Raw genomic sequence first — 14,633 nt, forward strand, 5'->3', positions numbered from 1 at the left:
TTTGAGACACGTTATCAAACATACCGTTACTGACCAGATTTCTCTATATAAAGTTACAGATGACGTATCAACGCAAATAAATGGATATGAAACGACAGATATGTATTGAAGTAAATCAATATCATTAGACTAAACAGCAAAACTACTCATAGGAACATTCAAAATGAACAATCCCTTATCAAATGACAGAAATAAAAAGTTAAAATACACTTAACGAATGTAAAACAACTGTCATATTCCTGACTTGGTACAGGCATTTCTTTGTGTAGAAAATGGTGAATTAAACCTGTTGTTTTAGCTAGTTAAACATCTCATTTGTATGACATTTGCGTAAAATTCTGTTTTATTTAAAACAATATGTGAACTAACCAAACAGACAAAATATTTGAAAAAATATATAACAGGGGTATATCTGTTAATATTGTATTATAATCTTAATCCGCCCTCCAAAAATTTCCAACCCAAAACAAACAAACTAATGTGTCAACTAAAAAAACGCTAACAACACTAGCATGACGTATACATAAGGCAGATAAACAAAAAAGTCAAGTTAACATGTACAAAACCTGAACATGACACAATAACATATTGGTTTGCATGTATATTTTTTGAAGTAGTAGAACATGTGTTTATTTTTCTTATTAGATGACGAAGGACAAAAGTTTATACATGAACTTTTGCTGACAGATGAATGTGGAAAACTTCATTTTGCAAGACTTGTTTTTATTGGCAAAAGCGGAGTTGGAAAAACCAGTTTAATGCGAAGATTAATGTGGCAGAAAAAGAAAGATGTGACTTCTACACAGAGTACAGACGGAATTGAAGTCGAGAAATGCAATATCAATATTGCTAATGGGAAATGGAGCCCATGTAATGGTAAGACGCTATTTGGTTATTCAGATTTAAGTTTTAATCATTCGATTTGAAGAATGGAAATAATTGTTTTTACAATATTGCGTTACATTCTCGAATCAATTTCAAAAATGTGAAGTGGTGTAAGTTTCGTCATATTTACATATATTTAGATGCTTGCAGAGCATATGTAAACTAGTTTTCAAAACGGTTTAAATTAACTAAAGGGAGTCATAGTGGGAGATATTATGGACATAATTGTGCAAATCGTGATACAAGCATGAAATATGGTATAAAGGTTGACTAAATGATACTAAAAAAAAATCCGCTGCTGGCCAGAAAAAAAATCATTTTTTCAAGATGGCCACCACACATTTCGGAAATGGCGTCATTACAAATTGACAATAATTCGTTGATCCTTTAAAAGGTGTGTTATATGTAAAATCCAATGTTAGATTTGATAAAAAGTAAATGACAGTTCCTAAATTACGACTAGACAATACATTAATGAAACTAAAGGTGACTTCCGGTTTCAAAATACCGGCAAAAAAGTCAAAAATTTCAATTTTTATACTTTCAAGCAACTTCACAAGGGATATATAATTCAATGTAAGTTATGATAAAACGTTTAAAAAAGTTCCTAAGTACGACGAAACAACACATAAATGAAGAAAAATAGTGACTTCCGGTTCCAAAATGGCGGCAAAAACGTAGAAAATATTTTTATGATTTCCATCAACTTAACAAATGTTAACACTTTGTTAAGTTTAAATGCCTAGTTTGGTTAGAAAGACAGGTTGCTTATTTTATAATTATCTGATAGTTGCCTTTACAACAACCCGTACAAGGAATGCCAGAACGGTAGCATCTACAGTTACCGACACAGCTCGGTTTTCGGCTCCGCATTTCAAAGTTTTCTGACACGAGGATGCAACGGCAGTCAAAGAAGTCCATTTTGGTTTTCAACTGTCACTGATTCTTTCTTTCATCCAACCACAGTGTTCATGACTTGGAACACGTACCTGTCGAATACATGAATAATGCTGAGCCCAAGCAACTCCTCCTTGATATACTTCTCTTTTGATGTGCTCTGCAAAAGAACCTCTTGTAGGCGGAATTGCATCACAATGCCTCTGCTTCCTGGCAAACAATTCACATCGTGGCTCGCTCCATACTTTAGCCTAAAAAAACATCTTTTACATCAGGAAAACCTTCCATTGTTAGCCAAGCTGACCTTTTGCCTCTTTCATGACAATTCGACAAAGTGCCACATCCACTAAATGCATGGACGAAAGGAAAAGCAGCAACACAAGGACCAAACGCATTTGATATGTTACGTGCAGGAAGCCATCAAAAGTCGTTATTCCTTCCATAACCTATCCGCAATTTTTTCTACCTAATTTTGCGATTGCTGCAATTCTTGATACTACTACATCTGTGTCAGTACTACCTAAAATTACATTTTACAACACTTTTCATAATCATGCCGAACATGGACAAACACTCGTGTATCTGTTTCTTCATGATTACAAGGGGATAGATAGCAAGTATCTTTATTGAAATTGCAAAGAATATTTTCACCATGAGTAACATACACATTTGTATTAGTCTCTTAAGAAGCAATTTTGTCAGCAAGAAACTTGAACAATTTCGTTTTGTTGTCATCTTCACAGAGAAAACTACTCCATACCCTTGGTGTTCTACCAGAACCAACACCTTTCCATCTGGCACAAGAACCCTGCCTTTGTCTTGTCACAGCCTTTAAATTATTCATTTTGTAAACATCAAATAGAATGTCTACTTTTAAATACTTATCGATGCAAGATTTTACATAAGGCAGTATGACATCATTAGCATAATCATCAAATATTTTTGCCCAACTTTGTGACCTGGAATTAACCATTGTTGTTGCCCCACCAACGATAAATGCGTCCGAATTCGGATCAGCAAATCGCAAAATGTTTCAGGTGAACCCATTTACAGCGATTTAATACCACTATTTCAATTGGCATCCTGAGATAAAGACGGAGGAGCAGTTTGGTTTCAATGGATAAAGAAATCTTCCAAGTAAAAGTGTCTACTGTGACAAGAAATGAAAAGTCTAGAAAAGATATCGCAATCCCTTTTAAGGTTCCCTAGCTTTGTTTTTGACAAAGACGTTTCCAGTTTCATTTTGCGGCCAAAATAGGAAGTTGTTCTTTTTTATTTGGTTATAAAAAGCAGGGTTTCCTTTGTTTTGCATTTGCTTCAAAAGATCTTCGTATTGTTTGGACAAATATCTTGGAGTTTATTTACATATCTTACCTGTTTCCGATCAACAATTTCCTAAATGAAGTATTTTTTTTACACATCTGACGACTCTTCTAGAAATGAATTTCCAAACTCGTTCATACTTGCAAAGCCTTTAAAGCTGTTTAAAGAAATCTTTTTGTGTTTTCGTAGAGTCTTTGTTATGTCGTTCGTCTGTTTTAGAATGACCCAAACCACTAGATCTTTCAAATTAATCTTTTGGTATACTGACTACTGGTCCAGCTACCAAAAGTAACCATCCATTTGTCTAAATGGGAGCTTCGGTTAATCCTATGTCACCAATATCGCCCTTCACAATTGCATTATTCTGCTTTTGTGCCTAATCAATTGTAATACAAGAAAGAAATTTACTGGCCTTACGTACAGTGAAATTACCATTTTCAAATTCTATTGCCACCTGTGGGTGATGTTCGGGAAGGGAGGTCATATCTCGGAGATTAGTCGGTAACGATCGAGCATAATTTACACGACTAAGACCTTAAACAATACACTATCATGCTTTATATGGACTGTAACTCATGAAATGAGCATAATACCAAAATCAGAAGAAGTTCTTAATTTATAATTGAACGCCAGGAATTAAACTGTAGTCGAGATGACTCTATTTCCTTACACCAGTTTTTTAAATCATTGAACGTCACAGAGTCATGACATAATTATATATTCTGAAATTAACAATTTTTGAGCAAAATACATGCAGTTGTCTGATGCGCCTGTCTAGTCCTAGGTACATTTGAACATACATAAAAATAATCTGCCGTTCTTGGTGTTGCAATATTGGCTTCAGTAAGACAACATGTATATCCCCTATCACGCAATATATTACCCAGAGTTTTATAACAAGTCATTTCAATGTGCAATCCACCAAACATGACGATACACTTATATTTTCCTTACAAATCAGGCCATTCCCACTGAATTTGCTTAGGCATTTCAAAAAGTGGCTGATTTGCAGTTACATTTGATGTTTCTCCAGATTAACTACATTTTCGCCTCAACCATCAAATACCTGAGAACTGCCTGGTAGTGCATACAAATCGCTCTTGATGTCTATAAATAGTTTGCACATGCGCAAAAGTGTGAAACACATGTGTATCATAACCTTGAAAAATGTTATTAAACCAATTCATTATATCATTAGAAATAAAAAAACACTAAATATATAGTAAATAGTTCAAATGTTTTTGAAAGAATTTTGTTACATTTTCGCGCATGCGCAAATACTGGATATGTCAAATATTCATTTTAAAAATATGTGATGTAAGGAAGGTAGCCACCAAACCTGGTAATTGGTTTTTACTAAAAGAAGTTCAAAGAAAAGTTTTCCAGAAAAATCAGTATTTTCAAATTAAAGAAAACAGCCATTTTAGAAAATGGCCGTGGCCATCTTGAAAAAATTATTTTTTTTAATGGCCAGCAGTTATTTCTTACAAAGTATATAATAATGATGCTTTGTGGTAATTTTCATGCTTGTATCATCATTTGCACAATTCCCTCGATTTTGCTTGTTAATATCTTCCACTATCAATACTAGGCTAAAATTAAGAGAATTCAAAGGAATTGGTTCACTTTTATAAATGCAAGAAAAAGAAATATAATACAAACTAGTTATATCCAATACTCTTGATATCCTGTGATATTTCACAGAAATAGGTATAACATTTATTTATATATAACAATTGTTTTAAAGTGTTCTGTAAATTTTTTGTTAAGGCTGTTAAATACATCTAATACTCGAAATCGATTGTTTATATTAAATATATTAAACAGTTAGATATATAACTTCTTATACTACAACAAGTGTATAAAGATATTTCCGCTCCACTCTAAAGCGCGAGACTTGCCGAGCTTTTGGATCATTTAAATGTAACAGTCGAGAGTAGAGAACTATCGTAATACACGAGTTATAGTGTTGTAATCCGTTTCTCTGATGATTTTTATCCTTCGTTTTCAAAGATTTTTTCTTTAAATGCGACGTCATCAGGCATGGTCGCCCTTTTCCATGACGTCACAATAGAAAAATTCAGAAGAAAACAAAACAATTTGACATCATATTTAAATTTCGACTAATCATTTGCCGACTACAGATATTTCATTAGTGATAACAAATATTTTTCTCACACAGCTCAAGAAATGTAAAAATAACACTAACATTATAGAAAATTAATTTATTGGTATAAAATGTTCAATCACCTCGCTTCCGTCTCATCACTGGGTATGAGAAAGAAACACAGTACAAATGAACCAAATTAAGCTACTGTTTATCACCATAAAGATTTAATTGATTTTTGCCATTTCTAATGTACGTTAACTTGGAGGTCCATATTTTCTATATAAAAATACAACAGAATATGATCCAAATTTAAATATAAACCAAACAGTAAATTATTCCACTGTAAACATATTCGTGTAATCTTCTTCGTGTGCATAAAATCCAAAAAGTAAACATTAAACTCTTGGTTCATCTGTTCACTTATCTCAATTTCTTTTTCATACTAACAGAGACAGACGATGATCTAGCAAGATTGATTTATCAAGTGTATAAAGTGAAGAATATTAATGTAGAAGGCGCAACTGAAGAAACAGTTGTTGATCAGCAACCTGTCAGTTCTAACGCAGATGAATCAAGTGTTATAGGAAAAAATATATTGAAAAGTTCTGATGAAATTGATCACAGAGGTATCAATGACGGCGACACTGAGATAAACAGTTATGTAAATTTTGAAAGTGATCCTACCGTATTAGAGGGTATCAGTAGAGCAGACATTAATGCTTCTGCCTCCAACAATAGAGATAAACATGTAGTAGACGAGAATGAATTAATTAAAATAGAACCGGATAATTTTGAATTAAAAAATGTGAAAGACAGTAAATTAAAAAGTTTTCCAAATAAAAACAAGTCTGACCCTGTTAACGATGAAAAACTCAAAGAATTGACTTCTAAAATTATGACATCATGCCTTCAAAACAAGGATGAGGACCAGGTTGGTATGGCGTTTTGTTGGTTGTGGGATTTTGCAGGTCAGAAGGATTTTTATGCCACACACCAAGTCTTCCTGTCAAAATTTGCAGTTTATTTGCTCGTAACAGACAGTTTAGAATTCAGCACTGCTGGGAGCCAAGGGATAGATTTTGAAGACTCTGCACGTAAGTTCTTGAATTACGACAACTACACAAAACACTGATCTATTGTTGTTACGCTTATAAATTCTTAGCAGATTATCTGACCTCATAAATCATACATGTGTTTTTTTTTAAAGAAAAAATACCATACTCCATTGGACAATTCAACGCAGAAGGTTATTTATCGAATGAAAGAAATAAAAAAATCAACCCCTTCGATCGAACAGAAAACGTCTATCACTTACCTAATTTTGCACAGGCATTCACTCAGATAGAAAATGGTTGATTAAATCCTGCATATTTAGCTAATTATACCTCTAATTTGTATGAAATGAAGCAGAATATATCAGATTGACATTCAAACTCATACGTGTGGATCGAGTATAAACTGACAACTCTATGGCTAAAACAACAAATAATAGTATATTCTATGTAGTTTATTAGGTCACTTGTGTGTTATCGATTCTTATACATACTACTGATGAAAATAGTATTGTAGTAGGTTAGTTCTAGTTTATTGATGACAAGTTTCTATTCATACGGGAACCAATTGTGCCCCTCTTCTTGCCGACTTGTTTCTTTATTAATATTAGGCTGACTTCATACAGGGACTTCTTAGGAAGAACGTTAAGAAGTTAGCAATATCCTTTATCTCCGTTTTCCGCTATATAGATGCCGTTCTTCCACTAAATAATTCAAAATTTGGTGACTATTTCAAACGCATCTATCCCATCGAATTAGAGATAAAGGATACAACAGATAAATTTAAGATCTCATATATTGACTTACATCTAGAGGGTCGGTTGAATGATTATGACTAAACCAAATTGGACTATTTACCGGATTTGTTATAACATTAGCAACACGACGGGTGCCACATGCAGGATCTGCTTACCCTTCTGGAGCAACTGAGATCACGGCTAGTTTTTAATGAGGTTCGTGTTACTTATTCTTTAGTTTTCTATGTTGTGTCATGTGTTCTATTGTTTGTCTGTTTGTCTTCTTTCATTTTTAGCCAGGCGTTGTCAGGTCATTTTGGATTTATGAGTTTGACTATCCCTCTGGTATCTTTCGTCCCTCTTTTTATACTTTTTGCAAGGTATCTATTTTGAACATTCTAAACGAATTGGTGTATGGGTTTAGATATACAATTTATAGCAAAACTGAAATATACTATTACCTTTTAAATAATATCTAAATACTTATAAAACAGAGTATGTAAGTTTTTGGTTTGATGCCATTCACTGCTACTGGTCGACTACAAAGAAAGGCAAACTGGACCCTCCAATCATTGTTATATGTACAAATGAAGATCATTTCAAGGTAAACTTATATATTCCTGTAAATTCATGATTACAGAAACATAAACAAGACCAGGGGTAAAGCAGGTTAGGAAAACAGAGCATTGACATTTGAGTATATACAAAACCGAAGTTGATGCTTTGATTATTTGATTTATTAAATCATGTGAAAATGTCCAATACTACTGCAAAACATTTTTTGTTGTTGATGCACTATATATGATATTGGAGTACCTCAAGTTGATCCGCATTTCAGGAATATGACATTTGTTATGTAATAGTTCGTGTCCATGTATGTTGCATTGGTGTTTGTATTTGTTGCACTTCGGTGTTTCTGTTGTTTCGTGATTCCCTCTTGTATATGATGTGTTGATTCCCCTGGCTTTGGAGTGTAGCCCAGATTTGTTTTCTCTAAATCGAATTATGACTTTTGCCTGTATTTAGTAAAATTGAGAATTGACATGGGGAATGTGTCAAAGAGACCACAGAAAAAACAACAGCAGAAGGTCACCAACAGGTCTTCAATGTAGCGAGAAATTCTCGAACCCGGAGGCGTCCTTCAGCTGGCCCCTTAACAAATATATACTAAATCAATGAATTTTACTTAATAATCTTCCGTTTTCTTTGAAGTATGTTTTTTTGCAATAAATATATGTAATTTTATCCATTTCGTCTTTGAGCACAAAAGGCATTGCATCTTAATAATCAAACCCTAACAGGTGGATGAAACTTCTTATGAAAACGATCGATTACAATATACAAATTCTTTTTTACCGCATTTAATGACATCATAATTATGATGTCTGCAAAGTAAAACAAAATTACTAAAAAAACTCTAACGAAGATTCAAAACTGAAAGTCCTCGATCGAAGGAATCAAAAACTCAAACACATCAAACAAACGGAAAAAAACCTGCCATATTCCTGACTTGGTACAAGCATTTACTCATGTACCTGTGGTAAATGGTGATTTAAACCTGGTTTTGTAGAAAGGTAAACCTCTTGCTTGCACGAGAGTTGCATCGAATTACATAATATTGACGACAATACATGAACAAACCAAACAGGCATGCTAAATAAAAATGTGAAAATTTAAAGTATAGCAATAAAAATTGTGATAATATCGTGACAAAAGAACAACAAAATCCCAAAGAATCCATATTCAAAATTTAAACACAAGATAACAATTAACGAAAGCACAATAACGCAATGACGGGATATATAAATTTCGACCTGTTAAAGTACACGTTTACAGTAAAGGTAAAGAGTTTTTTATTTACTTCCAAACTTTAGTACCTCAATTGAACGTGGATATTGACCAAGTTGTTACCAGATGATTCATAAGCAACACGAATCCATCACAACTTATAAGGGGAACATTATGTTTGAAAAAAACAGATCTTTATGTATATGTTTTAAAAACACGATGCATCAATTTTAAATTCACTACTTTTTCAAGTATCTAAACATCCAACGAAAACATACTTTGTGAAAAGCGAATGACACCTTATATATGGATAATCCGAGTGTTATACGTAAAATGTCATTCAAAATTTAGAATATTAGGTGAAACCATGTAAAGTATACCCTATTACTTTCATTTAGTTTTAGGTGTTGATTCATTCAATAAAAGTCCCATGAAGTAACATATAACAATAGTATAGGATAGTTTTACTTTGTTTCTGAACTTAATAATTAAAGGACAACCACCCTCTGAATGAAGGAGGTAAATCGGCATTCGACACCAGCAGAAGATAACTTTAATAATTGGTTACAGATGTTTGAACCAAGCATTATCACTAACAGCATACATTTATCGTCAAAGTCTCTAATCGAGGCAATGACTGTTGTGATAAAGACTGCGTAATTAACCTGCAATTATATAGAATGCTAACAGAAAACAAACTTATTTATTAGTTGGGTATGGAGTGTACATTCCCTTTAAATCGAGGCATCGGTGGTCGAGTGGTTTTGATAATCGTACTACCATATCAAGAGCCAGTCAACACCGAGGTCGTGGGTTCGAATCCAAAAAATGTCAGATGCACTCGACTCAAATATTCATTGACTAGGATTTTCCGTTTTCTCACAGAAGGTCGCTGGTGTTTTCCGGGTTCATCGGCTTCCTCTGCCTATACAAAATGACCGCCAAGAAATAACATAATAGTGTTGGAAGTGATGTCTAACACAAAGCAAGCGGAGCAATCAATCCTTTTCAATCTGTCTACATTTGTAAAACAATGACATATAAGCCTGATTCTTGATTTGTATCTTGATATCAGCATGAATCAGTTACGCGAAAACAGATTTCAAGTGTCCAAAACTTTTATCATTGATTTTAAATTAAACCAAATCATGTGCCTACAAAGTATTATAAGATCAATTCAAATGTATTACGTTGGATAACTTTAAGCGGAAAACATATCTTAATGAGAGATGTCGTCGTTGCCCTGTGCAATCCATCCAAGCTTTGAAACGGGAACACAAATTGTCCAAACCTTATAGGGCTGTATGTTTAACATTCAGACTTTAAACGAACGAATACATTTATATTGAGTAACGTTTGTGTATTGCAAACGATGTATTATTCCACATGTACTATATGTCGATTGAAACTATTATCATCAAAAAAGATGATAAGCAAAGCTTTATAAGTGATCACCAATCATTCGTTTAATCGATTGTCCTAATTTTAAAATTTCTTGTAGAAATCTTCAGAGCGTGATCAACGAAAGCAACAATTTATTGACAATTTAGGACAAGTTTTGTATAACCAGGAAAAAAAAGGACATCTGAGAAAAATTTATTTTATTTCTAATACTGAAGATGATGATTGTGTATTTGAAGAGATCAGAGAAGAAATTTCACGTCAAGCTATGGCTATGAGAGATTGGGGTCAAGATTGTCCGTTAAAATGGCTTTTGTTTCAGCAAGTCTTATTAAAGTTGAAAGAAAGCAAGGTACCAATTTCATCAATTCAAAGATTATTGAAAATAGCAAAACATGAAGATATTAATATCAGCAAAGATGATGATGTAAAACAATGCTTGCAATACTGCCATGATATTGGTACAGTTGTCTACTTTAATGAGGAAAAATTAGCAGATTTTGTTATTTTGGACCCTAAATGGTTAATAGATGCATTCAGATGTCTTGTTAGTGATAAAATTGAAAATAATATCAAGGTTTCAGATGACTGGCAAACACTGAAAGACACTGGACAAATATCAGAGTCACTCATATCTCTCCTGTTTAGCAAAGAACCAGAATTGAAATTTGAAGCCAACAAAGAACATTTAATTGAAGTGATGAAACGGTTTGATATTATTGTGAACTTGAAAGACTCAAATAAATTATACATGCCTTGTATGATAAAGTCATGCTCTTTCTCTGAAGTTCGGAGGCAGTTTTCTGAAGGAAGTCAATCAACTCGCAAAACTAGTTGGTTATGCTTAGAATTTAAGTTTCTTCCTCCGGCTTTCTTCAACCACATTATTGCATGGTACATTAAGCAGTATCGTGTGAGTATTATAATCGATAAAGAAAATCGACGGACAAGAAATGCTTTATATCGCCAGGTTGGGGTATTTGATTTGGATAAGTCTGGTTGTGAACAACTTGTGGTTTGTGAAGGACCTAATACCATAGCCCTCCAGGTATGGGATTCACGAATATCAAATAAGACTTATGGAAATGTGGGATCCGATTTATTTCGATTCGTAAAAGAACTGCGAAATCGCTACAGTCTAAACATACAATATTCAAATACATTTACCTGTAAAGATGGTGATTTTACTATCAATCGAAAAACAATTGAAGATTTATTCACTACGGATTACCGGTGCATAGAACATAACACAAATCACGTATCAGACGATTTAGTAAAGTCGTGGGATTTTAGTGAAGAATTGAAGTAAGTACAGCATTAACTCTTTTGTATTGTTTTATTTTTGCAACATATCTGACAACATATGACAGCGCAACAAGAGGGATCTTTTTATTATCTTATAACTGTTTAATACCACCATAATAGTTTAGTCCATTGCAAAAATGGTCTGTGTCTTGTTCAACGTCACTAGTGTTCCTCAAACTAATGTCGAAATACAAAAACTCTTGTATGATTAACGTACAGCAAAATGTCAAAACAGACTTTTGAGACATTTTTTGGTTCATATTTTAAGCCCAATGCCACTTTCCATGTCAGACATGATATTATCCATGGACTCATATGCTTGTGTTCCTGGTTTGATGAGTCGGTTGTTGAGGAAACTAAGTATAACTAATACTCCTAACAAAAAAGCAGTTTATAAAGAGGAAGCCAACAAAATTGAAAAAACAATTATATTAACCAACAAAACGAGTAAATTCAACTTCCATGTATCGGGATTGGTATATATGTTGTGTACAAGTCATCATTTTGTTCAAATTATAATTTGTACAAGAAAACTGTACAAATTATAATTTGTATTTTGACTTCGTACAAATTATGATTTGTACAAAATGTGTCTGAACAAATTACAATTTGTACAAAATTTAGCGAAAATTCGCTTATAACTTGCACAATAATTTATTATATGGAATTTTGTGTAAAAAAACTATTGATACACTCTATAAAAATAATATTTAATAACCTTACAGTAAACATTATATACAAGATATCATAGTAGTTTTTATCATCCGCTTGAGCAAGTTAGCGAGTTATTACAATGGGAATTTCGAAACATTTGTTGACTTTTACATTAACCTTTAGAACTGCTCTACTCTCCCTTGCATGTACATGGCAGAAACCCCTGACAACCTATTTTAAAGACTTTTTAACTGCTTCCCATAGCGTAAGTTGAAGCTCAAAAACCTTTTTTGTGAATACAAGCATGTCTTTCACAGCTTTAATTTGACTTTACAAAAACATAATATTCTGTTAGATTGCATACAGATCTTCCAATATGGTAACCAAAATGATCCCCATTATGCTCGTCCGTGTTGTACACATGCTTGTGTTCTTTCGTGTATCATTCTTTGTTGAGTTTATAAATTTTTGGACAATTTAATTACAAGGTTAATTCATTAAATGAAGTAATCTAATTTTCTCAGCTTTTAACAATCTAACAATGTTTATAAAACTAAGAATACTCGCTCAGAATAGTAAATAACCTCTCAACCAGAACCTACATAAAGAAACGAATGTCTTTGATGAAACGTTAACAAAATGAGAGAGCAAAAAAATGATAAAAATAATCAAATTAACAACATCTGTAAAAAAACTGTCATTCCAAACCAACTTAGATAGAAGTCGAGCGCATACAACTTAACAGGGTTGAATTTAAACCTTCATGCTAACTGGCTAATTATTCCTGTTCGATATGCATTCCCTAAAGAAAAGACGGCACCTAAGGCTGAATTTATTCATAATTAACATTGACATTGTGTAAGAACATCATTATGTTGGTTACTAAAATATCTCTCACTTAATCATACTCGTTACTTTCAAGTCATATATGGTCCTTCTTATCCATACATTTTAATTTTGTTGCGATAATTTGATAATTAGTACAATTATAAAGTATTTTACTTTCAAGAATTAATCTATATACCACACCAATCAATAAATGTACCAGTAATCATGCATAACTTGTCTTATCAACAAATAACATAAGATGTCGGTAAGAATTTCGTGCAGATTGTATCGTTATTTACCGATAGAAAAGCTTTAGTGAAAAACTACTCAATGTGCAACAAAGTTGTGATAGCACATGAAGGAAAACAAAATAAAGGGTCGAATGACATTCTCAGTTTTTGTCGAGCCTGCGACTATTAATGCAGAAAGCTCGACATAGGGACAGTGATCCGGCGGCGGCGGCGGCGTTAGCTAACATCTTAAAAGTTTTATACTATAGAAGCTGAGAGACCTGGATGATTCATACTTTGTATATGGTTGCCTCATGTTACAACGTTTCCTTCAGTCACAAGTCTAATAGCCTAGACCTTATTTTAATGGTTCAGTGACTATTTGAGAAAATAGTTCAGATTTTTTGTAATGTTAAATCTCTTTTATTATAAGTAATATGATAACTATATTTCGTATATACGTACCTTGCAAGGTCCTCATGCCGTCAGACAGTTTTCACCTGACCTGGACCTCATTTCATGGATCAGTGAACAAGGTAAAGTTTTGGTGGTCAAATCCATATCTCAGATACTATAAGCAGTGGGTCTAGTACATTCGATGTATGGAAGGACTGTGAGGTGTACATGTCCAACTGGCAGGTGTCATTTGACCTTAACCTCATTTTCATGGTTCAGTGTTTTAAGTACAATGTTTGTGCTTTGATCTGTTTTTCGTATACTGTAAGCAATAGTTCTACTAAATTTGGTGTATGAAATGATTTTAAAGTATACATGTCTAGCTGGCAGATGTCATCTGAATTTGACTTCATTTTTTAGTTCAGTGGTCAAAGTAAAGTGTTTGAGTTTTTGTCTTTTTTTTTCTAATACTAAATACAATATGTCAACTATATTTTTTGTATGGAAATATTTTATGATCTATATGTCACTCAGGCAAGTTTTATTTGACCTTGAACTCATTTTCACGGTTCATTGCTCAGTGCTTAGTTTTTGTGTTTTGGTCTGTTTTTATCAAACTAAAAGCAATAGGTCAACTTTATTTGTATGGAAGAATTGTTAGCTGTACATGCCTGCCTGGCATGGTTCATCTGACATTGACCTCATTTTCATGGTTCATTGGTCAATGTTCAGTTTTATTGGTTAATATTAAGCTTATGTGACAGTTGTAATAAAGCTTTATATTTAGGACTATCAACATAACATCAATGATTAGTAAAAAAGGAGAGACATTTCAACGTGTGCACTGTTATTTGAAAAATATAAGGCTTCTGATAAAAAAAATAGGTGACTTACCTTGTGAATATATAGCAATTCTTGATTGTTTATTACTTCTACTGACTGCATACTCAGAAGTCTGATTAACGCACTTGTCATATTATTTGTGTATAGCTGGATTGGTGGCCGTGTAGGATGACATATATTTTTG

General features: G+C 33.1%; 1 protein-coding gene across 1 annotated transcript; it reads left to right on the forward strand.

Moving 5' to 3' along the window:
• Nucleotides 1-680: 680 nt before the first annotated feature.
• Nucleotides 681-11,502, forward strand: LOC143055217 (uncharacterized). Its single transcript, XM_076228352.1, has 4 exons — nt 681-876; nt 5,665-6,309; nt 7,499-7,608; nt 10,294-11,502. Exons 1-4 carry the CDS (start codon nt 759-761, stop codon nt 11,500-11,502), a joined length of 2,082 nt encoding a protein of 693 aa, XP_076084467.1. The 5' UTR covers nt 681-758.
• The last annotated feature ends 3,131 nt before the right edge of the window (nt 11,503-14,633 follow it).

This window comes from Mytilus galloprovincialis, chromosome 12 (assembly GCF_965363235.1).
Source record: "Mytilus galloprovincialis chromosome 12, xbMytGall1.hap1.1, whole genome shotgun sequence".
Lineage (NCBI taxonomy): Eukaryota > Metazoa > Mollusca > Bivalvia > Mytilida > Mytilidae > Mytilus > Mytilus galloprovincialis.